General features: G+C 35.4%; 1 protein-coding gene across 22 annotated transcripts in view; it reads left to right on the top strand.

Moving 5' to 3' along the window:
* The window catches only part of MIPOL1 (mirror-image polydactyly 1), a 410,565-nt gene that overhangs the window by 80,166 nt on the left and 306,503 nt on the right, over window positions 1–23,896 (top strand). For all 22 annotated transcript variants that reach the window (XM_028851506.2, XM_077940917.1, XM_028851505.2 and 19 more), the window contains one exon: window positions 12,120–12,249. In XM_028851506.2, the coding sequence (XP_028707339.1) occupies window positions 12,120–12,249 (130 nt within the window). The remainder of the gene's footprint in view (window positions 1–12,119; window positions 12,250–23,896) is intronic.

Genomic DNA, 23,896 nt, shown 5'->3' on the forward strand with positions numbered 1-23,896 from the left:
ATATATAACTAGTACTCAGTAAGTTGTGGCTCAAATTAATATTATTTTGTTGCTTTACGTTTATGAAATTCTTAAATCTTTGATGTCATTATTGCCAGAAGTTGTGAAAAGACATTTTATTCTGTTTGGCTTTTAAGTAAAAATTAATGGGCTACTGTTAATAGATTTTGAAAGACACTAAACTGAAAAATGGACAAACAGAAGAAGAAACAAAGTATTTGATTATTAATAAAACTGCAGTTGAGATACAGATATTTAATATCACTAATACATTTTACTCAAATGTGAATTCAAAATAAAAGAAATGGGATGCAAAAGATTTGAGCTTTTATGCAATGTGTACCTATGATGAACTTTTATGTAGACCATTACTTAGCTTCAAGTCTTTTTCCTTTGTTTCCCCATTGGTTTCTTCATAACACAAATCTGTTATTCTAATGTGATTTTATGAGAGTTTGAAACTCAGCTGTGTTCCCTATCATGTTAAAATCTCTGATGGTTGACTCCCTTACCTTTCTTTTCCTTTCTCACTTCACCATCATTATTGTCATTGTCACCATCATTGATACTGTTTATTAAGCACTTAAATGTTTCACAGGAACTATGCTTACTTCTTTACAAATCAGACAAATATTTATTACAGACTCATTATGTTCTAGGCACTGTGTTAGACACTGAATATAGATCAGCATATAAGACAGATTTGGGATCTCAGACATTTTTTTTTTGTGCCTGTTATTACTTCTCTGAAATCATAATACACCATACATGTTGTAAGTAGTGGTTAAATGCGCAGACTTTGAATTCAGACCTTTGTTCTAATCTTTTTGCCACTTATCATGTGTAATGACAGCCTCACTAAGCATTAGTTAAAATCTACTATAGGTTGTTGTGATGCTTAAGTGAGATAATGTTTATGAAGTGCTTAACCCATAGAAGGCACTCGATAATAATTATGATGATAAGATGATGATGATGTAACCATCTTATTTTCTCAAGACTTCTTCATCTAATAGAGGACATACTCAAAGTGTTCCTAAATGTGTGATTATGTAAATAACTATCCCATACTTATCTATATAATTAGTATGGGATAGTAATTTATATATGGTTTTGTTTCATAAGGAATTGATTTTTATTTCTTTTGTTAAAATAGTTTACAAAGAATTTTTATTAACAATTTAATTTGATCCCCAGTTTTGAGTTTTCCTTGATTTTTAGAATTAACCTTATTTCAAAAGTGTTGAAATATTTTTTAAAATCTAAAATCTCTAAAAAAAAAAGTTAGAATGTATAATAAGTAGGTCTTATTTAGTCTTAGGAAAAGCTGAAATGACCATCTCACTACATTGTAGCTGTTTAAAACTTTTTACTGAGTTTTAGCTCATTAAATTATACATGTGGGTAATATTATTTGAAAATTGTATGAATGACCTTCAAATGCTAGGGGATGTTTTAGAGAAGCAGAGAAGAAACATTGCATTTTTGTTCTTTAGGTATGTATCTCTTCTCACCTAAAAAAAGTCATTAAAACACAAGCATTTTAAAATTGGTTTTAGTTCAATTGAATTTAACAATGAGATATAGTATGCTATGGCCTGATTTGCATCCATTAATTTAGTCTTATGTCAGTGATGATGTGTTTTTATGTGTCTTAAAAATAGCTTGTTCAATTAAACCTTTCATTTTTCCCAAACAGTCCCAGTGGGCATTATCTAGTGTTTTTTGTCTCTTTAATTTTTGTTATTCTATTATATTCTATTCTATTGCTTTTATAGCATGCAGATGATGCTTGAATTTTACATAAAAGTATTTATTTAAATAGTGTTTTATATGTTATTTTGTGATATTTAAAATATTTATATTTCTTTAAAAGCCTTATTTTTCTATTTCTTAAAAGCTCACTTTAGAGCCTCTGCTTTATATGTTAGTTATTTTTCTTTCTTGCATGTCATCCATTAAAGATTAGCTGTGGAAGGTTGGAGCATGGAGAGATTATGAATGACAGAACAACTCCTGTAGAATAATAATCAGTTTTTGGTATTTAATGCTGTTTGACTTTTGCAGACACATTTCTTATTAACCTTTGGTACAAAGAGAAATCCAGGTTCCTGATATCTCATGGAGAAGATGAATTTGAGATCCTCTTCCAATTAAACTGAAATAAAGCCAATATTAGGTTTTAGCCAAAAGAACTCCTTAGTTCCTAAGTCTTGTGTTTTTAAGTCTCTATCTATCTATCTATCTATCTATCTATCTATCTATCTATCTATCTATCTATCTTCTAATCTGTCTTACTGCATTTTAACCTGTAATTCAATGGTTACATAATTTGCTTAACTTACTTGTACTGATGATGCAAGCATTTGATTTTTCTCTTTAAACATAGATTTCTTTCTATGCATGCAAATTTAGACTGATACTTTGTAAATTAAAAAAATATATTGTCAATATATTTTTATTACAGAGAATGTTTATTTTCTTTTGGTAGGGAGAAGAGGAGTTTAATTGATATACTTTAATAGCAAGTATATCAAGATACCCTAGTGGATTAAAATGGGAGAAAAAATTATATTATAGAAAATGTTTACATTATTCTCTTGTGAAAAGATTATCTGTTACTATGTATCATATCTCAGATGATGTTGACCATCTAAGAGGAAGAAGAGTTAATTTTCTTTACCAGAAAAGAAAATGGCATAATTTTTATCTTTAAGAAATAATACACATTGGAATCTAATTTTTCTGTGTATATAATGGGCATCAATAAAATGTGATAGCTTTTAACCTAATACTTCAATGCCTTAACAGTATTAAATTATAATGCTGCCTTAAATTTATATCTATATTTATTTTTTTAATTTGAAAAGAAAAGGGATTTCAAGGATATGACCACTAATTTCAGATAAGAACATGAAGGCCCATCTCTGTGAAATACAGCAGGTAGAAATATTGATAGACTATTGAATATATTACTATCTTTGGCTACAGAATTCTATGGATATGAATCAGAATGAATTCTGACGAGTGCCAGGTCAAATAATACTTGAGGAAAGAATATAACCAATTTTGTATCCTTGCTTCCTGGAAAAGTTTGTTTTTTTCTGGAAAAACAATAAAATTGCAGTAGACGGAGGATCCGTTATATGTAAGAATAGCCAACAGCTGGAAATATTTTATTGGGTTTAACATACAGTGGACTTTAGCATAATGTCAAGCATTTGAAAATATATGTAATTAAGGTATTTACAACATAAAAATAACAAAAATAAAACTTTTCAGAAAGTTATCTAAAGACTCTTTCACATGTCTAATGATTCTAAAGAGGAAATGAGATTAGAAAATATTTAGATAGCACTTATATTTCAAATAATTTTCATATTGGTATCTATTAAAATTTAATGCTGATAGTCTGTTTAGTAAATACACAAAAAATTTTTAAGTTATATTTCAAAAGGCATATAATTATCAATACTGATATTAATGCTTCAGGGATAAATTTTTCTCTTTCACATTGGAAAAGGTAGCTTCAATATCACATATATTAAATCTTTGAATGTAAGCATAGAACATATTTTCAGAAAAGTTTTTTATAAAGTCTTTGAGTTTTCTATAGTAAATACATGTGTATAGTAATCGAGGGTTTTTAAAAAAATGCTTTTGATTCATTGTCTTGCTACTGAAACGTACTATTTTGCATAATTTTCAAATTAATCTTGAACAGTTTCTGTACTGACACTGAGTATAAATTTACAGCAACTTTACAGAGGAAAGTTTGAAGTATATATTAAGAGTTTTAAAAGCTGACTTTTAATCTAGTCATCATACTTCTAGTAATTTTCTTAATTAGGTATGTATATACATAAAGATGTGTATACAAAGATATTCATTACAGTGTTGTTTATATAGCCAATAGTTGGAAACTTCCATAATCTCATATTAGGAGCATCTTAGTTGAATCATATATAGCATGTCCAAATGATAAAATTTCATGTGCTATTTTATGTTTTTGAAGAGTACTGAAGAATGTAGAAACATATGCTGCTTATTTTAATTACAGGGTTACAAGGCTATACTAAATATTTTTCTCCTTTAAATTTTTATGAGTTTGTACTACTTTTTAATCAGAAAAAGTTATTTACAAAGTAATTGTATAAAATGTTGCAAAGTCCAGTTTTAAAAAACAAATAGTCCCATCTATGAAAGAAGTTCTGGAGTAATCAGTTGAATTCAGCATTGTTATGCCAAAAACAGAAACATTGAACTAATTTGAGTAGGTTTTGGTTAATTTTCTACTGGTGTGGGTCATCTACCATCTATTTTAAAATTTCCAATAACCAGTTTATGCAAAGAAGGAAAAATTACAATTATTAAGGAAATTAAAATATATAGTGTTTGTAGTTCTAGAATATATATTTGGTGGTTTTATAAATGCCAATTGTTCTCAGATTTGCAAGAAATCAATGTGACATCATTATAATTCTTCTCCAGATGGTTATTGCTCAGGTAAAACTGTAATGGTAGATATTCATAGAATCTGAGATTCTTTATATGTAGTAAAGTCTGATCTTTTACAAAATTATTGTCTATATTGCTTAGAATTTTCCAGCATGAATTATTATCCAGTTATTATTTGATATGTTTAAAATCCTAATGATTTATTTTTCCTTCTTTTTAATTTAGCCTTTTATGTTTATGTAACTACCATAGGATGTTAACAGATGGATTTTTTTTCCTGCAAAATGTCTGTCCTCCAAATTATGTTATTTAGAGAATCATGAGCCAATGTTTAAACTAGAATGTTATCCAAGGTACTGTCTCACTCTTACTGTATTTTAAAAGTAGTTTGAAAAGTGTGGAATATGGATTTGTCAATAGACTTGGGTCTACTAAGAAAATATGTACTCTGCCTTGACTCAATAAACTCATACTTAGTATGGTTCAGCTTCTTCATATTTACTCTTGCCCATATTAGAAAACAATTAGCTTACTAAACAAATTTGAGTATTTGGTTGAGGGGGGTACGGGTGATCCTCTCTGAATCTTTCTCATTTGACTAAGAATTATAGGATATTTGATAACCGTGTTTAAAAATGGAGATATCCAAATATTATTGTAAACACCCAATAATTTGTTTTACCTACACTATAAGTATTTTACTTGGTTGGCTTACATAGTAGCTAATAATATTTGTTAATGTAATTTAACTGCTGTGAACCTTTACTGAACAAATATTGAAATTTATTCAAGTCAAAGAAAGAGAATCTCTAATGACTTTTGTTAAAGCTTCTATTTAATAGTTAAGGAGAAAAGTTTGTATGACATATGAGATGCAATTAACAGTAGATTTTACATTTAATAAAAAGAAAGAAGCATGCGTATTTGCTTTATTCATTCCATCATAATTTGCATTAGAGCTGTGGGTGTTTAATGAGCAAATTCCAACTAAAATGCTATATTGATTTTCTAGTGAACTTTGTAATAGTCATCCACCTTGGAAAAGCTCAGTGTTTACAATTAAGTTTTCTTTACTAAAAATGTTTGAGAGTTGCATATTGATCCTTCGAAAGTACTGAATTCCAGAATCAGGATTTTTTATAAGCAACAAATTTCACATCTAACCTAATAGATGTTAAAAATTGTCATTCAGTTATACCTTAATTTTGGTTTTGAGGGTTTTTTGTTTTATTTTTAATTGACAAATAATAACTGTATATATTATTCCTTTAATTGATGTATGATTTGCAGATTTATGAAGTGCAATGTGATGTTTCAGTACATGTACATACATTGTGAAATGATCAAATCAGTCTGATTAACATATTTACCACCTCAAATACTTACTGTTTCTTGGTGATGAGGACATTTAAAATCCATTATTTTAGCTTTTTGAAATATACATTACTATTCATTATCAGTCACCTTGATGTATAATAGATCACCAGAACCTATTCCTCCTGTCAAACTGAAAATTTTATTTTTTGACCAAGATCTCTCCTTTCCTCCTCCACCCTCACCCCCAGCCTCTGGTAGCTATTGTTCTACTCTCTACTTATGTGTGTCCCACATTTTTAGATTCCACATATGTGAAATCATGAGGTATTTGTCTCTCTGTGCTTGGCTTATTTCACCTAGCATAATGTCCTCTAGGTCTACTCATGTTGTTGCAAATGACAGAATATCCCTTCTTTTTTTCAGCTTTTCCAGCTGAGAAACCTAAATCCTACCCTTTAAAGGCTGTATTGTATTCCATTGTACCACATTAAAAAAATTCATTTATCCATTGTTTGGCATATCTGTTGTTTCCATATCTTGGCTATTGTGAGTAATGCTGCAATGAACATGGGAGTGTAGGCATCTCTTTAATGTACTTCTTTCAACTCCTTTGGATACATACCTGGAAGTGGCACTGCTGGATCACATGGTAATCTATTTTTAGTTTTTTGTGGAACCTCATACCGTTTTCCAAAATGGCTGTACTAATTTACAATACCACCAACATTGTGTAATGGTTTGCTTTTCTCCACATCCACACCAACACTTGTTATCTTTCATGTTTTTGATAATAGCCAATCTAACAGGGGTGAGGTGATAGCTCATTGTGATTTTAGTTTGTCTTTCTCTTTTGATTAGAGATGTGCAGCTTTCTTTATATAACTGTTAGCCATTTGTCTTTTTTTGAGAAATATTTGTTAGGTTCTTTGCCCATTTTTATTTATTTTATTTTATTTAGTTTTCAGACTGAGCCTCACTCTGTCGCCCAGGCTGGAGTGCAGTGGCACGATGTTGGCTCACTGCAACCTCCAACTCCCGGGTTCAAACAATTATTGTGCCTCAGCCTCCCGAATAACTGGGATTACAGGCTCATGCCACCAGGCCTGGCTAATTTTTGTATTTTTAGTAGAGACAGGGTTCCACCATGTTGGTCATGCTAATTGTTCTTGAGTAGTTCGAGTTCCATGTATATTTTTGGTATTATTCTTTTAATTAATGTGTCATTTGCAGATATTTTCTCTTACACTGTAGGTTGTCTCTTACTGTTGTTTCCTTAACTGTGCAGAAGCTTTTTAGTTTGATGCAATCCTATTAGTCTGTTTTTACTTTCATAGCATGTGCCTTTGGGGTCATATTCAGGAAGTCTCTGTCTAAACCAATGTCATGGAACTTTCCCCGTGTTTTATTCTAGTAGTTTTACAGTTTCAGGTTTTATGTTTTAGTCTTCAGTGCATTTTAAACTGGTTCTTGAATAAGGGATGAGATGATGCTTATTTTTATTCTGCATGCAGATATCTAATTTTCCCAGCACCATTTATTGAAGAGATTGTACTTTCTCCATTGTGTGTTCTTGGTACCTTTGTTGAAAATCAGTTGACCATAATTGTGTGGGTTTATTTCTGGATGCTCTATCCTGTTCCATTGGTCAGTGTGTCTGTTTTTATGACAATACCATGCTGGTTTTTTTTTTTTTTTTTTTTTTGAGACAAAGTCTTGCTCCGTCGTCCAGGCTGGAGTACAGTGGCGTGATCTCAGCTCACTGCATCCTCCATCTCCCAGGTTCAAGTGCTTCTCCTGCCTTGGCCTCCTGAGTAGCTGGATTACTGGAATGCACCACTTACGCCCAGCAAATTTTTGTATTTTTGGTAGATATGGGGTTTCACCATGTTGACCAGGCTGGTCTCGAACTCTTGACCTCAGGTGATCCATCAGCCTCGGCCTCCCAAAGTGCTGGGATTACAGGCGTGAGCTACTACACTCAGCCACCATGCTGTTTTGATTACTCTGGCTTTGTGATATATTTTAAATGGTAGTTACTTAAAATTGCTTTGACTGTTTGGGGTCTTTTGTGATTCCATATGAATTTTAGGATTGTTTTTTCTATTTCTATTTCTATTTCTGTGAAGAATTACAGTAGAATTTTGATAGGGATTGCATTGAATCTTTAGAATAATGCCTTAATTTTGAAAAACATTCTTATCATTTATAAATTCTATAACTAGATTTTATGTGTTTGTGCATGTGTGTTTTCTGGCATTTAAAATTTTAACCTTAGAATACTTAAATGGCAACATCCTTTAAATGCACATATACATCTTTGGATTTGAAGTAGCATTAAAAAAAAATGTTTTCTCTTGATCACACAGGACCAAAGAAGCCCTCTGTATATAATACTTACTTTTAAGCATAGAGATGTTTGGACTTATTACTAAAGCACCTGATATGCTAGTCTTACCTCTTTCATCAGGTACTATTTCATGTAAAGTGGTATATAACTTGCATTACAAGTAACTGTATAAAGATCTGGCCACAGTTTATAGAAATGAAAGGAAACCTATTGGCATTTAAAGTTTAGTAATTAGTATTTTAACATTTTGATATCTCAGAATATTTCAGGGTAGCATGTTGATCTATGCTTACATCACTATTTACCATCATTTTGTCCCTTCTGTCTGGCCTACAAATTAGAAGTATTTTATTAGACTGATGTGCTGCCTGCTGCACTAAGGAGGCAACTTAGAAGTATATGATAATGTTAAACTTAAAAAATCTTAGAATACCGTATTTTTGTTTGTTTGATTTTTGAGACCCTGTCTTGCTCTGTCTTCCAGGCTAGAGTGTAGTGGCACAATCTTGGCTTACTGCAACCTCCTGCTCCTAGGTTCAAGCAGTTCTCCTGCCTTAGCCTCCCAAGTAGGTGGGACTACAGGTGTGAGCTACCATGCCTGGCTAAGTTTTGTATTTTTAGTAGAGATGGGTTTTCATCATGTTGGTTAGGCTGGTCTTAAACTCCTGACCTCAGGGGATCCACCTGCCTTGATCTTCCAAAGTGCTGGGATTACAGATGTGAGCCACTGCAATATTTTTGATAAACTATTATTAATATAAATATGGTATGCAGCATACAATATAGAATGGATTCAGAATAATTTTTCTTTCAGTCCCTTACATAATTTTTGCCTGCCAATGAAAAAGGCTAAAAATTGAGGAATTTTGACTTAGATTTTTAATATGTGAGTAGTACAAATTAATCAAAACCACATTATTAATATGTCTAGGAATTAAGCCACATTGTGACTGTGGTTTGAGTATTTACTGTAGTGGTAGAATGGAACTAACATTTGTTGATGATCCACTTTATTTTATTTATTTGGCCAAGAGCTTTCATATATTTTCTAATTGAATTTTTCATAACATCATGAATAGTGGTGTTTTACCCATTTTATATACCTGAACTTCAACTAAAATAATGTAAGAAATTAACAAAAACAAGGTTGCTAACCCTTAATACCTTAGATCACAATTAAAACTCATATTCTTCCATACACCATGCTATTAACCATACTATGCAAGATACACCATGTTGGTTTCTCCAAGCTGTTATTACTGCCCTTACTGGTAGGATATTCTGTAGCATTAGAAGGGAAAAATAAAATTCATTTTTGTGTACTACAGTTGATAGAAGTTGCTGTCGAAACAGCATGAGGCGCCAGGCGTGGTGGCTCACACCTGTAATCCTAGCACTTTGGGAGGCCAAGGCAGGTGGATCACCTGAGGTCAGGAGTTCGGGACCAGCTTGGCCAACATGGCAAAACCCCATCTCTACTAAAAATACAAAAAATTAGCTGGGTATAGTGGTGGGCGCCTGTGATCCCAGCTACTCAGGAGGCTGAGGCAAGAGAATTGCTTGAACCCGGGAGGCGGAGGTTGCAGTGAGCTGAGATTTCACTATTGCACTCCAACCTGGGCAACAGAATGAGACTCTCAAAACAAACAAACAACAACAACAACAAAAAACCAGCATGGGGAATTGATACAGTAGTCCCATCTTATCTGTGGTTCCTTTTTCCACGGTTTCAGTTATTCAAAGTCTGAAAATATTGTGAAACATTTCAGAAATAAACAGTTCATAAGTTTTAAATTACATATTGTTTTGAGTAGTGTAATGAAATTTTATGCCATCTTGCCCAGGGTGTGAACTGACTGGCTAGTTAGATCCATGCTGAATACTCTACCACCACTTTTCCACTACTTACAATTTAAGAAATACAATAATAACTTTTTTTTTTTGAGACAGGGTCTTACTCTGTCATCCATGCTGAGTGCAGTGGCACAATTACAGCTTACTGCAGCCTGTACCTCCTAGGCTCCAGCTGGGTTTCACCAAGTTGGCCAGGCTGGTTTCAAATTTCTGGGCTTAAGTGATTCTCCCACCTTGGCCTACCAAATTTTTATTTTTTTGTAGAGACAAGGTCTCACTATGTTGGCCAGGCTGGTCTCGAACTCCTGGGCTCAAGTGATTCTCCCGCCTTGACCTGCCAAAATGCTGGGATTATAGGTGTGAGCTACCATGCTGGGCCTAATAACTATCTTGATTAACTGTATATTAATCTGTAACAATCCTTGGGCAGGGATCCAATGCTTTACAAACTAAAAGAGCATTTCAAAATATTTCTGAAGTTTATTTTGTAGTTCGACAGTATAAATAAAATTTGGTTCAGCAATTCAGGTATTTGAGGCCCTCTTTGTCTAATGTTGCAGTAATATTACTATTTTTTTTTGAGATGGAGTTTCGCTCTCATTGCCCAGGCTGTAGTGCGATGGTGTGATCTCGGCTCACTGCAACCTCCACCTCCCGGGTTCAAGCAATTCTCCTGCCTCAGCCACCTGTGTAGCTAGGATTGCAGGCATGTGCCACCACGCCCGGTTAATTTTGTATTTTTAGCAGAGGCGGGGGTTTCACCATGTTGGCCAGGCTGGTCTTGAACTCCCGACCTCATGTGATTCGCCCACCTTGGCCTCCCCAAGTGCTGGGATTACAGGCGTGAGCCACCGTGCCTGGCCCACATTGCAGTAATGTTTTAAAAAATTATGTAAGATTTCAAACATACAAACAATAAAATTATGCTTAAGAAATGATAATTTCAGATAACATTAAAGCTCCTGATACAGTGCTGCAAAAATCTAGATGATGCCATTTGTATTAAAATCTATATCAACAGTGTCCCCTGCTCTGTGCAGATGTGCACTACTATAACAGCAGAGCATTGTCCTATTTTATTCTTCCCTTACCCATTTTCTTTCCTCCCCTTCCACCTTCCCACTGAGATAATTACTATTTTGAATTTTGTGTTTACCCTTTTCATGATCATTGTATTATTATTTATTTATTTGATACTGAGTCTCACACTGTCACCCAGGCTGGAGTGCAGTGGCGCAATCTCGGCTCATTGCAACCTCCGCCTCCTGGGTTCACGCCATTCTCCTGCCACAGCCTCCCGAGTAGCTGGGACTACAGGCGCCTACCACCATGCCTGGCTAATTTTTTGTATTTTTAGTAGAGACGGGGTTTCACCATGTTAGCCAGGATGGTCTTGGTCTCCTGACCTGGTAATCTGCCCGCCTAGGCCTCCCAAAGTGTTGGGATTACAGGCGTGAGCCACCGTGCCTGCCCTGCTCATTGTATTATTTTTACTAACTGCGTCTATTCATAAGTAGTGGGTAGAGTTGTTTTACTTTGAAACTTGCTATTTTTGCCAGCATTTTGTTTTTGAGATTTGTCCATTTGTCCATAGTCAAGTCATTTTAAATGCTGGGTAGTATTCCATTCTGAATGTAATTTATTTATTCCTGTTAATGTTGATGGACATTTGGGTTATGCCTAACCTTTTGCTGTTATAAGCAATGCTGCAGTAAGTATTTTTGTACATGTTTACATTTACATATGTGCATGAATTTCTCTAGGCTACATATCAAAGAGGGGATTTGCTAGGCTAGGCCTATCTTCAACTTCAATAAACATTGCCAAATTGCTCTTCAGATGGTTGTAGAAATGTATCTGCCTATCTGCAATATGTATGAGAGTTTTCTTTATTTCACAGGCTTACAACATTTGCTATTATTAGACCTTTAAATTTTTGCTCTTTTTAGGGGTATGAAGTGGTATCCCAGTTTTGCAGTACCTATTACTAAAAATACTATTTTCTGAATTGATTAATTGATATTAATTCAGTTTAATGAGTAGTCCTTACAATAATAATTACTTATGGCTTTTATTTTTGCTAAAGGTATATATTTCTCCTTTATTTTCTATGATTGATTGTGTGCTTTATATATTTTGGTAGCTCTGGTTGAAGAAGTGTATTTTGCGCAGAAGGAACGTGATAAAGCTGTTATGTCTAGACTGCAATTAGCCATTGAGGAGAGAGATGAAGCAATTGCACGAGCGAAGCATATGGAAATGTCTCTAAACATGTATGTACACTTTTAAAACTCTGTATGATATTAGGAGCACTTATAAAAGGTATGCTTTAGGTGGTAGTTACGTATTCAAAAATGTGACTCATTCTTAATGTGTTACCCTAGGAAATTGCATATCTCCAGTCTTTTTCTTTCTTTCTTTTTTTCTTTTTTTTTTGAGATGGAGTCTTGCCCTGTTGCCCAGGCTAGAGTGCAGTGGCGCAATCTCAGCTCACTGCAGCCTCCGCCTCCCGGGTTCAAGCGATTCTCCTGCCTCAGCCTCCCGAGTAGCTGGGACCACAGGCACCTGCCACCATGCCTGGCTTATTTTTTTACTTTTAGTAGAGATGGGGTTTCACCATGTTAGCCAGGGTGGTCTCAGACTCCTGATCTTGTGATCCGCCCACCTTGGCCTCCCTAAGTGCTGGGATTACAGGTGTGAGCCACCGTGCCCGACCTCTCCAGTCTTTTTCTAAAACCTTAGGCATGCTAGTTTGCCTGTCAGGAATAGCAGTCAATTTAAAAAAAGAGAGAAAGAATTGCACATCACTCTCAATACAATTACTTTCTTTATTTCTTCATAGTTTTGTTGTTCCTTCATATGTGACTCCTCTTTTTATTATCTCCTCTTCTCCTTATTATCACTTTTAAAATTTATTTGAGCCATCTAAGTCTTTCACTGCTCTCTGCTTAATATCCCTGTTCCTGTTCTTTACTATTTTTTACTTGCAGTTTTTTTTAGCTTTGGTTTTTAAACTTGAGTGATACTTGAATAGGGTGGAGCCTAAGAATCTACATTTTTTAAAGCAACCCATGTGATTCTGATAGATAAATGATGGACTACACTTAGAGAAACAATGCCCTAGAAATATGTACTTTTCAAATTCTAATGTACAATCTAATCACTTGGGGGATCTTGTCAGAATGCAGATTCTGGTTCATTAGGCCTGGGTTGGGAGCAGAGATTCTGTCCTTATAACAAGCTCCCAGATGTTACACATGATGGTAGTCTAAGGAATATGCTTTAGTGGAAAGGCCCTAGAACATCTAGAAATATGTTACCTGTACAGATAGATAGAATCCAGTAATCTAATATTTAATGATCAATCAGCATACTTATGGCATGTTTACTTTGTCCCGTGTTGTAGTAGACTCTTGGAGGAATGGAGTAAAGTGCTAATTAAAACATGGTTCACTGGGGAGACAAAAAGCCACAAATAATTAATAATATGTGTTCAACTTGTGATTAGGTAATATTTGTTTTTTGTTTAGATTAATGATTTCATTTTTTTGAAGATTGATAGGCTCATTGTAGACCATTAAACTTGTTGGAAAAAAAAAAACAAATAAAGAAACAAAAACATTCACCTAAATTCCACAATGCCTATTCCAAAGTAACCATCTTTATCCATAGGGAAACATTATTTCAAACATTTTCTCTTATATACTTAAATATCATTACCTAGAAGGATAGATGGCTTGGGGTTGATTGGAGGTAGCTATAGATTTAATTCGATAAAAATCAATTCATTCTCTACATGTTGTTGTATTTGAGAAGCAGTGTAATGTAGAGACTAAGAGCACAGATTCTGAACCCAATCTATCTTTGAATATTGGTTCTGCTGCTTCCTTGCTGTATAGCGATGGACAAATTACCCAAAGTCTATAAGGCTCAGTTTTTTGGTCTACAAAATGTATATAATAGTGCAGGTTATGAGGACTTATACAGGTTGTCATAAGGACTAAATTACTTGTTGACTATATATGTATATATGTAAAATATTTGATATATATAATTAAAAAATATATATATATGTATGGGTTGGTTGGTTGTTTAGAGACAGAGTCTTGCTACATCACACAGGCTGGAGTGCAGTGGTGTAATCAGAGCTCATTGCAGACTTGAAGTGGGCTTAAGTGATCCTCCTACCTCAGCCTCCCAAGGAGCTATGACTACAGGGACTTCAGGCACATGCCACCATGCTTGGCTAATTTGTAAAGTTTTTGGTAGAGATGGGGTCACACTGTGTGGCCCAGGCTGTTTTCAAACTCTGGGCCTCAAGCGATCCTCTCACCTTGGCCTTCCAAAGCCCTGAGATTACAGGCATGAGCCATTGCACCTAGCCAAATCACTGAATATTGAAAAGTACGTGGCTCATAGTGGGTGCTATGTAAGTGTTAACTTGAATTTAAGAGTAATAGTCAATTGAAGTGAAATTGAAGAAAATTTTGAACTTCATGCAATATTTTCTCTCAATAAACTATATTTATTTTCTAAACACTCTTCTAATAACAAATGAGACTGAAAAAAAGGTGTTGGAGTCATCAAATTTTTTTCTTTTATTTAATATATATTTATTTTTAAAAATTGAATAGAGCCGTGGTTTCGCCATGTTGCCCAGGCTGGTCTCGAACTCCTGGACTCAAGCAATCTGCCTGCCTCAGTTTCTACAAAAAAAAAATTATTTAAAAAATTTAGCTTGACATGGTGATAAATGCCTGTAGTCCCAGCTACTTTATAGGCTGAGGTGGGAGGATCGCTTGAGCCCCAGAGATGGAGGCTGCAGTGAACCTATGCACTCCAACCTGGGTGACAGAGCAAGATCTTGTCTCAAGAAAAAAAAAAAAAAGATAAATACATAGCTCAGAGGGTGGCAAGTAGGACATGATTGCAGTCTCATTTTCATTCTTTCTGGGCCTGATAATTAAAAGGGCTTGCATTCCTCAGATAAAAGTTCTTTTCTCATATGAAAGAAAGAAAGAAGCACTTTAAAACTCCACTTTTTTCATTAAGAATTTCACATTAAAAAATCTGTAAAAGTTGTATTCATTTCTATAGCCATGTTAGTTTTTATAGCCAAAGTGTGCCCTGTTGTTTAATCTTAACTTTAAAAGGATTGAATAATCATTGCTGGAAGTTTTATCATAGATAGCATTTTTATCCCTGAGTTTTTTATTGTGAGGAATCACTGGGTGCGTCAGTGGAAACAAAAACACAAACTCAACGTGCTTTTTTCTTTTCTCTTATTCAACACAACAGTCAACACAGAAGTCTTTTGTGACCAAATGTGTAGTTATTTTCCCCACACACCAAGTAAGTAATCAGTTCTGCAGTAGACACCAGCTGGGTGTCCTCCAATTAAATTCTGACACTATCCACCTGGAGAAAGCATCAGATCCCATAGGTTGAGGGCTCAGTCTCACAAGACTGGCCCTGCTTCAGACAAAAATCGTTAAGTCCAGGCCTCTGAAACTTCTGACTGACCAGCTTCAAGTGAGGGTTCATACTGTTCCCTCTTTGGGTTCGATTAATTTGTTAGAGCAGCTCACAGAACTCAAGGAAAACTTACATTTATTATAAAGGATATGACAAAGGATACAGATGAAGAGATGCATAGGTCAAGGTATGGGGGAAGAGGTGCAGCGCTTCCATGCCCTCCTTGGGTACACCACCCTCCAGGAACCTCCACATGTTCAGCTATTAGGATGCTCTAGGAATCCTGTCCATCTGGGTCTTTTATGGAGACTTCATTACGTAGGCATGATTGATTAAACCACTGGCCATTGGTGATCAACTTAACTGCCAGGCCCCTCTGCAGAGGTTGGGGGTTGAAGCTCAGAGTCACAACGTTTTAATCATACAGCCTTCCTCATGACCAGCCTCCATCCAGAAGGTATCTAAGGGCTGCCAGCTATCAGTTAATCATTAGCATACAAAAAGACATCACTTTGGAGATTGCCTGTAGGTGAGGAAAGGAGTGGGGGAGTGGAATGATGACCAAATATTTATTTCACAATATCACAGCAGGTGAATGAATTTCACTTTCAAAGTAAGAGCTCATAAATACCTTGTTCTCTGATTTAACATGCTTCAGATTGGCTGTGTGTTATCCTTGTATTCAAGTTTTTTTATGAATATAATTCTTGAGTCAAGTATCCTTTTATTCTAAACATTGTAAAAATGTTACTCTCTTGTCTTCTGTTATTGTTTGCCTGAAAAGAAGTCTTGAGATCAATCAGATTCCCGATCCCTTTGTGTGTGTGGGTTTTGTTTGTTTGTTGTTTGTTTTTTGAGACAGAGTCTTGCTCTGTCACCCAAGCTGGAGAGCAGTGATGTGATCTCAGCTCACCACAACCTCCGCCTCTGGGATCCAAACTATTTTCCCACCTCAGCCTCCCAAGCAACAGGGACTACAGGTGAGTGCCACCACACCTGGCTAATTTCTGTATTTTTAGTGGAGATGGGGTTTCACCATGTTGGCCAGGCTGGTCTGGAACTCCTGACTTCAAATGATCCACCCACCTCAGCCTCCCAAAGTGCTGGGATTACAGGCATGAGCCACCATGCCTGGCTGTGTGTGTGTGTGTGTGTGTGTGTGTGTGTGTGTGTGTGTCTGCCTTTTTTTTTGTCAGATACCTGAAGGATTCATCCTTTATTCTTAAAGTAGGGCTGAATCAGGGCAATTGTGTTCATCATTCTTTAATAAGGTTTTGGGGACCACAGCATGCTTTTCAAAGGATTATTTGATTCTTCCTTTATTTCATGGAAATTTTACCTTTTTAAAAATATTTAACTTTTATTTTAAGTTCAGGGGTGCATTTGCAGGTTTACTATATAAGTAAACTTGGGTTTTGGGGTTGTTTTGTACAGATTATTTCATCACCCCAGTATTAAGCCTAGTATCCATTAGTTTTTTTTCCTGATCCTCTATTTCCTCCCATCCTCCATGCTCCAATAGGCCCCAGGTCTGTTGTTCCACTCTATGTGTCCATGTGTTCTCATAATTTAGCTCCCACTTATAAGTGATAACATGTGGTATTTGGTTTTCTGTTCTGGCATTAGTTTGCTAAGGATAATGGCCTCCAGCTCTGTCCATGTTCCTGTGAAGGACATGATCTTGTGCTTTTTTATGGTTCCGTGCTATTATTTCGTGGAAATTTTACTTTCTAAATAAGTTTTTTTGTAGAGATAGGGTCCTGCTATGTTGCCCAGGCTGGTCTCAAACTCCTGGCTTCAAGCAGTCCTCCCTCCTTGGCCTCCCAAGGTGATGGGATTATAGCTGTGAGCCATCACAACTGGCTCATGAGAATTTTAGGTCTACAAATGTTTTGGATTTTAGGTTTTCTACTTTAGAGACTCCAGATACACTTATACGGGACATTTTTGTCCTTATATGTTATCTATTCAATAATGATTAATATTTTAATCTGCTTTTGCATTCACTGTGATGATTACAAATCTTTCCTTTATGTTGGTAATCCCAATTGTCATTGTTCCTTTCCATGGTCTTTCTAATTAATGTATGTAATTTTTATTTATTTGTTTATTTTTGATTCTCAATTTATTTCCTTAAGTTTTATATTTCTCTTTTCACTTTATTGTTTTAGCCCCTTCTCTTTTATTGAAATGATTTTCTTTTCTTTTTCTTTATAAAATGCCAACCATGGGTAGGAAAATTTTCTTCTTTCCCTTGTGTCTTATTTCATTCATGCTGCCGCAATAATAGAATACCTGAGACTAGGTAATTTATAATGAACAGAAATTTATTGGCTCACAGTTCTGGAGGCTTGAAATTCAAGATCAAGGTGCTGGCAACTTTCAAGGGCCTTTTTGCCGAGTCATCACATGGTGGAAAGCAGAAGGGCAAAAACAGGCAAAAGGGAGCTAAACTTGCCCTTCTATAATGACATTAATTCATCCCATAAGAGAGGAGCCTAGTGGCCTAATCACCTCTCAGAGGTCTTACTTCTTAATACTGTTACCATGGCATTTATTTATTTATAGACAGAGTCTCGCTCTGTCTCCCAGGCTAGAGTGCAGTGGCGCTATCTTGGCTCCCTGCAAGCTCCGCCTCTCAGCTCCCTGCAAGCTCTGCCTCCCGGGTTCATGCCATTCTCCTGCCTCAACCTCCCAAGTAGCTGGGACTATAAGCGCCTACCACCACGCCCAGCTAATTTTTTGTATTTTTAGTAGAGACGGGGTTTCCTTGTGTTAGCCAGAATGGTCTCTATATCTGGATCTCGTGATCCGCCCGCCTCAGCCTCCCAAAGTGCTGGGATTACAGGTGTGAGCCACCGCGCCCGGCTGACAATTAAATTTTAACGTGAGTTTTGGAGAGGACAAACATTCAAATCATAGCACCTTGGTTTATGTTTTCTCATTTTATTACAAACTAATTTCTTTTGCATGTTTTGTGTTGTATTCGTGGTGTATTCACAGTTGCCATATCATTTCTTTGCATCTTGCTCATATTTGAAATAGGCAATTTTGTTAAAAACTTTTAGCAGAACATAATGGTACAAGTGAATTTTCCTTAATAAACTTTTTTTTTTTTTTTTTTTTTTGAGAAGGAGTCCCACGCCTCGCTTTCGTCGCCCAGGCTGGAGTGCAGTGGCATGATCTTGACTGACTGCAACCTCCACCTCCCGGGTTCAAGCTATTATTCTCCTGCCTCAGTCTCCTGAGTTGCTGGGATTATAGGCACCTGCCACCCCCCCGGCTAATTTTTGTACTTTTAGTAGAGACAGGTTTTGCCATGTTGACCAGGCTGGTCTCGAACTCCTGACCTCAGGTGATCTGCCCGCCTCGGCCTCCCAAAGTGCTGGCATTACAGGTGTTAGCCACCATGCTCAGCCTCCTAAACATTTTATTTTTAGGCCTGTTTGCCTTCTTTGAGCTGCCATTTCTTGGCAAGGCATTGCTTTTGCTACCTTTCTATATAACCCTAGGGCAATGGGATGGGAATGGAGTTTGGTAAGACCTCTCTGGGACTGTATGCTCCTTTTGTGGGAGGTTCTGTCCTCTGCTTATGGGATTTTGTTTGGTGCCGTACATTAAGGGTTCATGCTATCTGGTCTCTCTATATGTATCCTAATTTCATGGGGATATTGCTTTTGGGCTTTTATTTGTTTCACTATTGTAGTAAAACATGGCCAGCCTTGATTCTTGCTTCCTCTATATAGATTCTTAGGTAATACAGGCTTTTCTTCATGAAAAATTTTTGTTTTCTCTGGGCTGTCTACTCAACTCATTCTCAGATTATTTCTAAGCTGTGTGGTATCAGTGAAAATTTCTGTTTTGTTAGCTCACTGTCTTCCCAACACCTGTTTCATAGGTAATCTAGCCAAAATAATCATCTCTGCACCCTGCACTCCCTCCCTATTTAAAAAAATTACTACATGACAGCCTACTTTCTTTACCATTTGGTTAATTTGCATATTCTATTCATGTAGGTATATGATGGGATAAGTAGACTTGGGTGTTCAGATTTCACTGTGCCATCTTTACTTGGAATTCCAAGTTTTTAAAGATTTTTAAAAAATTGTAGAGTAGTTTTAGATATCTAGAACAGTTGTGAAGATCATACAGATAGTTGCGGCATAATCCTCACCCATTTTCTCTTATTGTTAACATCTTACATTACCATGGTACTTTTGTCACAGGGGAGAATTCAGTATTGTTGCATAACTATTAACTGAACTCTATACTTCTTTTAGATTTCACTAATTTTTCTAAAATATCCTTTTTATGCTCTAGGATCCTAACCAGCATTGGATTTAGTTTGTATATGTCCCTAGCCCGTCCTGGGCTGTGACATTTTTCTCTAACTTTTCTTGTGTTTTAAGACCTTGATAGTTTTGAGGCATATTGATCAAGGTATTTTACACAGAATATTTCTCAATTTGGGTTTTTCTCATGGTTATGTTGGGGTTATGAGTTTTTAGGATGAAGACTACAGAAGTGAGTGCCATTTTCTTCATATCATTTCAAGGCTATATTCTACTGATTGGATTTACTACCAGTAATATTAACCTTGATGGCCAAGGTATGGTTTGCTAAGTTTCTCCACTGTAAAGTTACTTACCTCCATTCCTTTGTTCATGCTCTACTCTTTGGAAGCACATCACTAAGTACAGTCCATCCTAAAGAATGAAGATGGGAGGTTGTTGAGCTCCACCTCGTGCAGGGGAGAATATTTACATAAATTATATGTAACACTTTAATACAGGAGATTTGTCTCTTTTCCCATTTATTTATTTATTCAGCCATTTGTGTCAGTATGGATTCATAGGTATTCATTTAATACTTTGGATTGTAATCTAATACTATGTTATATATGTTGTTGCTTGAAATGTTCTACCTTTGTGGATTGGAAGCTCTTTCGGGTTAGCTCCTATATTTCTTTGACGTGTCCCCATTCCTTTCTGTCATTTATTTGTTTTTGTTTTGAGACAGGGTCTTGCTTTGTTGTCCAGGCTGGAGTGCAGTGGCATGATTACAGCTCACTGCAGCCTTGACCTCTTGGGCTCAAGCAATCCTCCCACCTCAGCCTCCCCAGTAACTGGGACTGCAGGCGCTCACTTGGCTAATGCCTGGCTAATTTTTAGAAATTATTTTAGAAACAGAGTCTCACTGTATTGCCTAGGCTAGTCTCAAGATCCTGGGCTCAAATGATACTCTGCCTCAGCCTTCCAAAGTTCTGGAATTACAGGCAAGAGCCACTACATCTGGTCTCTTCTGATTTTTGAACATTTTCTTTTTGGCATGACAGAAAGCTCCAGGGTCACCTTATGTAAGGATGTATAGAGCTGTGCCCCCCCAGTAGATTCAGTCATTCCTCCAAGGAACTCTAGATCCTTTTATTAGAAAATAGTATTAGAAACCAAGATCTGGGTGTGAGGTGTGCCCTTTGTTGTGGGAGTATGACTGCTTCTAGACCATTTCTGCAGACAGAGTAGGATACACACACACACACACACACACACACACACACATATGTGTATATAGACACTAACTGATATATACACACACATATCTCTTATTTATACACCTATCCATTTGTATCTATATCAAGCTGAACATAAGTTCACACTGATGTTCTTAATTCTAATCCATTACCATACTGTTTATTATAGCCTTCCCCTTTTGTTCATCTGTAAATTACTCTACCCAGTGGTGACAAAACTGGCCCCCACTAACCACCATCTATTTACTTATTTGTTGAAACCCAGTATACATTATAACTCTTTCTGAGTCATTAACATATAACTCCATGAGAATTAACTTTAGCAATGAGAATGTACTATGTATACTTCTTTTAGTGTTTAGTTTTATAGTTTCAAGACACCATTTTCCAAAATTACTTAAATTGGCTCCTTCCTCCGCCCCACCTCTATAAGTGAGTTTAGGCCATTTTTTAAAAATATAATTAGAGTTATTTATCGTAGTCTGCATTCTATCCTAGTGTCCTTTGATCTCCTAGTTGGTTTCTTTGTATGCATACATTAAGGTTCACTATGTGCTGTAAATATCTGTGGGTTTTGACAAATGTGTAGTGTCATGTATCCAAATTAGTTCTGCCACTTTAAAATCCCCACTGCTGCTTCTACTCAAATCTTCCTTCCTTCCCAACTCTGTGGCAACTACTGACCTGCTTTCTTCCCCTGACAGTCTTTCCTTTTTTAGAATGTCATGTTAATGGAATCATACAATATGTAGACTTTTCAAACTGGCTTCTTTCATTTAGCAAAATGCATTCATGTTAATGCATTAATTTATATTATGTTCTTTTTTTCTTGTTGAATAGTATTCCATCGTATGGAAGTATCACAGTTTTTGATTCCTTCCTTTGTATAAAGGATATCTTGGTTACTTCTATTTTTGGTGATTTTGAGTAAAGTTGCTCTAAGTATTCATATACAGGTTTTTGTCTGGACATACATTTTCAAATCAGTTGAGTAAACCCAGTAGCAATACTGCTGAATCATAAGTTAAATCCATGTTAATTTTACGGGAAACTGCCAAATTCTTTTCCAGAGTGGCTATACTAGCAACGAATCAGAGTTCCTGTTGCTGTATATCCTTCCAAGCATTTGAAACTATTGTTTTTGTTTTGTTTTGTTTCTTATTTTGGATGTTAGCCATTCTAACAGGTGTGTAGTAGTATCTTAGTATTTTTATTTGCATTTCCCTGATGACAGATGATATTGAGCATCTTTTTAAATGTTTATTTTCCATCTGCATATCTTCTTTGGTAAAGTGTTCAGGTATTTGGATAGTTTTTCAAATTGGATTTTTTTTCTTATTATTTAAAATAGTTGTTTATATTCTGGATATAAGTCCTTTATCAGATATGTGGCTTGCAAATATTTTCTTCTAGTCAATGTCTTGTTTTTCTGAGTCTCTTAGTGTGTTTGGCAGAACACAAGTTTTAAATTTTGGTAACACTTAAATTTTGATAACAATTTTTTTTTCTTTTGCTTATGGACATTCTTATATTCTACCACCATTTGTTGAAAAGTCTGTCATTTCTACATTAAATTTCCTTTGCATCTCTGTCAAAAATAAGTTGACTCTTTATCTGTGGGTTAATTTCTGAATTTACTGTTCTGGTTCATTAACCTATATGTTGATCCCTTTGTCAATATCACATAATCTTGATAGTGAGTCTTGAAATTAGGTGGAGTCTTTCAACTTTGCTCTTTTATTATAAAATTGTTTTGGCTATTCTAGATACCCTTTTAACAAAATTTCAGTAGTATAGTCATTAAAACTTTAGAACTCTTCTTTGGAGATTTGCAGGTACTATAATGTTCATTTTATCACGCACCAAACAGTGGTATGCTATATTTACATGCAGTTTATGTTAATAAATTTCATTATATAAATCAATCACTGATTTCATTCATGAGATTTGCTTCTAAAAAGATTTTTATGCTTTTCAAAAATCAAATTGACCTCCAAAAGACAACAAATCAGTTTTTCATAAAATGTCACAACTCTTTGGAAATAGGTATATTCATGTTTTATAGATGAAAAGCTTACAGGGCTAGACTACTTGGCCAAAGACTCTCAGTCAGTCAATTACATATTGTCAGAATGTCTACCTCAGATTTACACAGGCAACTCAAACTTAGCATATCCAAAATGAAACTTATTCATTCATTCTTAAAACCTGATCCTCCTCCTTAATCCCTTATCCTGATCAGTGTTACAACCATCTTCCTACATATCCAAGCCAAAGCTTCTTCCTCAGAACTGCTATTAAACTGATCTCTTATTTGGTTTATTCTGTCTCTTTAACTAAAATATTTAAATTGAGCCTATCATTCTTTCCTATTTTTTACCCTTCATTGCATATCTACTTTAATTTATACATATATTTGTTACAGTTTTTATTAAAGTATATTGAAATTAGTGTTCCTTGAGACAGAATCTTTTTCATTTTGTCTTTTAGATCATTAGTATTAAGGGAAGAATGGGAATGGGAGAAAAGGAATGCATTCAATTTCAGCCTTTTCTTTTAATTAATTAATTCATTCAGTAACTATTGACTGTACTGTGTCAGGTACAGTGCTAGTTGCTGGGGACACAGCATTATGGTCAAATTGACTTAAGTAAGTAAGTAATCATATAAATACTTAAAACAATTAATTAACAGTTAATTTGAAGAAATTTTTGGTTCCTAGAAACAGCTTATAAGAGGGACTCCTTCTGTATCAGAGTCTAGGAGTTCAGGTAGGGAGAAGAGTCAGGGAAGGCCACACATACCAAGCAAGAAAAGCAACAGCAACAAAGAATATTATGTCAGCATAGTATCAGATGGTTTGGTGAGGTTCTTTCCTCTTCTGCTGAATCTATAGGTTCTGAACCGTCAAGACT

This window comes from Macaca mulatta, chromosome 7 (genome assembly GCF_049350105.2).
Source record: "Macaca mulatta isolate MMU2019108-1 chromosome 7, T2T-MMU8v2.0, whole genome shotgun sequence".
NCBI lineage: Eukaryota > Metazoa > Chordata > Mammalia > Primates > Cercopithecidae > Macaca > Macaca mulatta.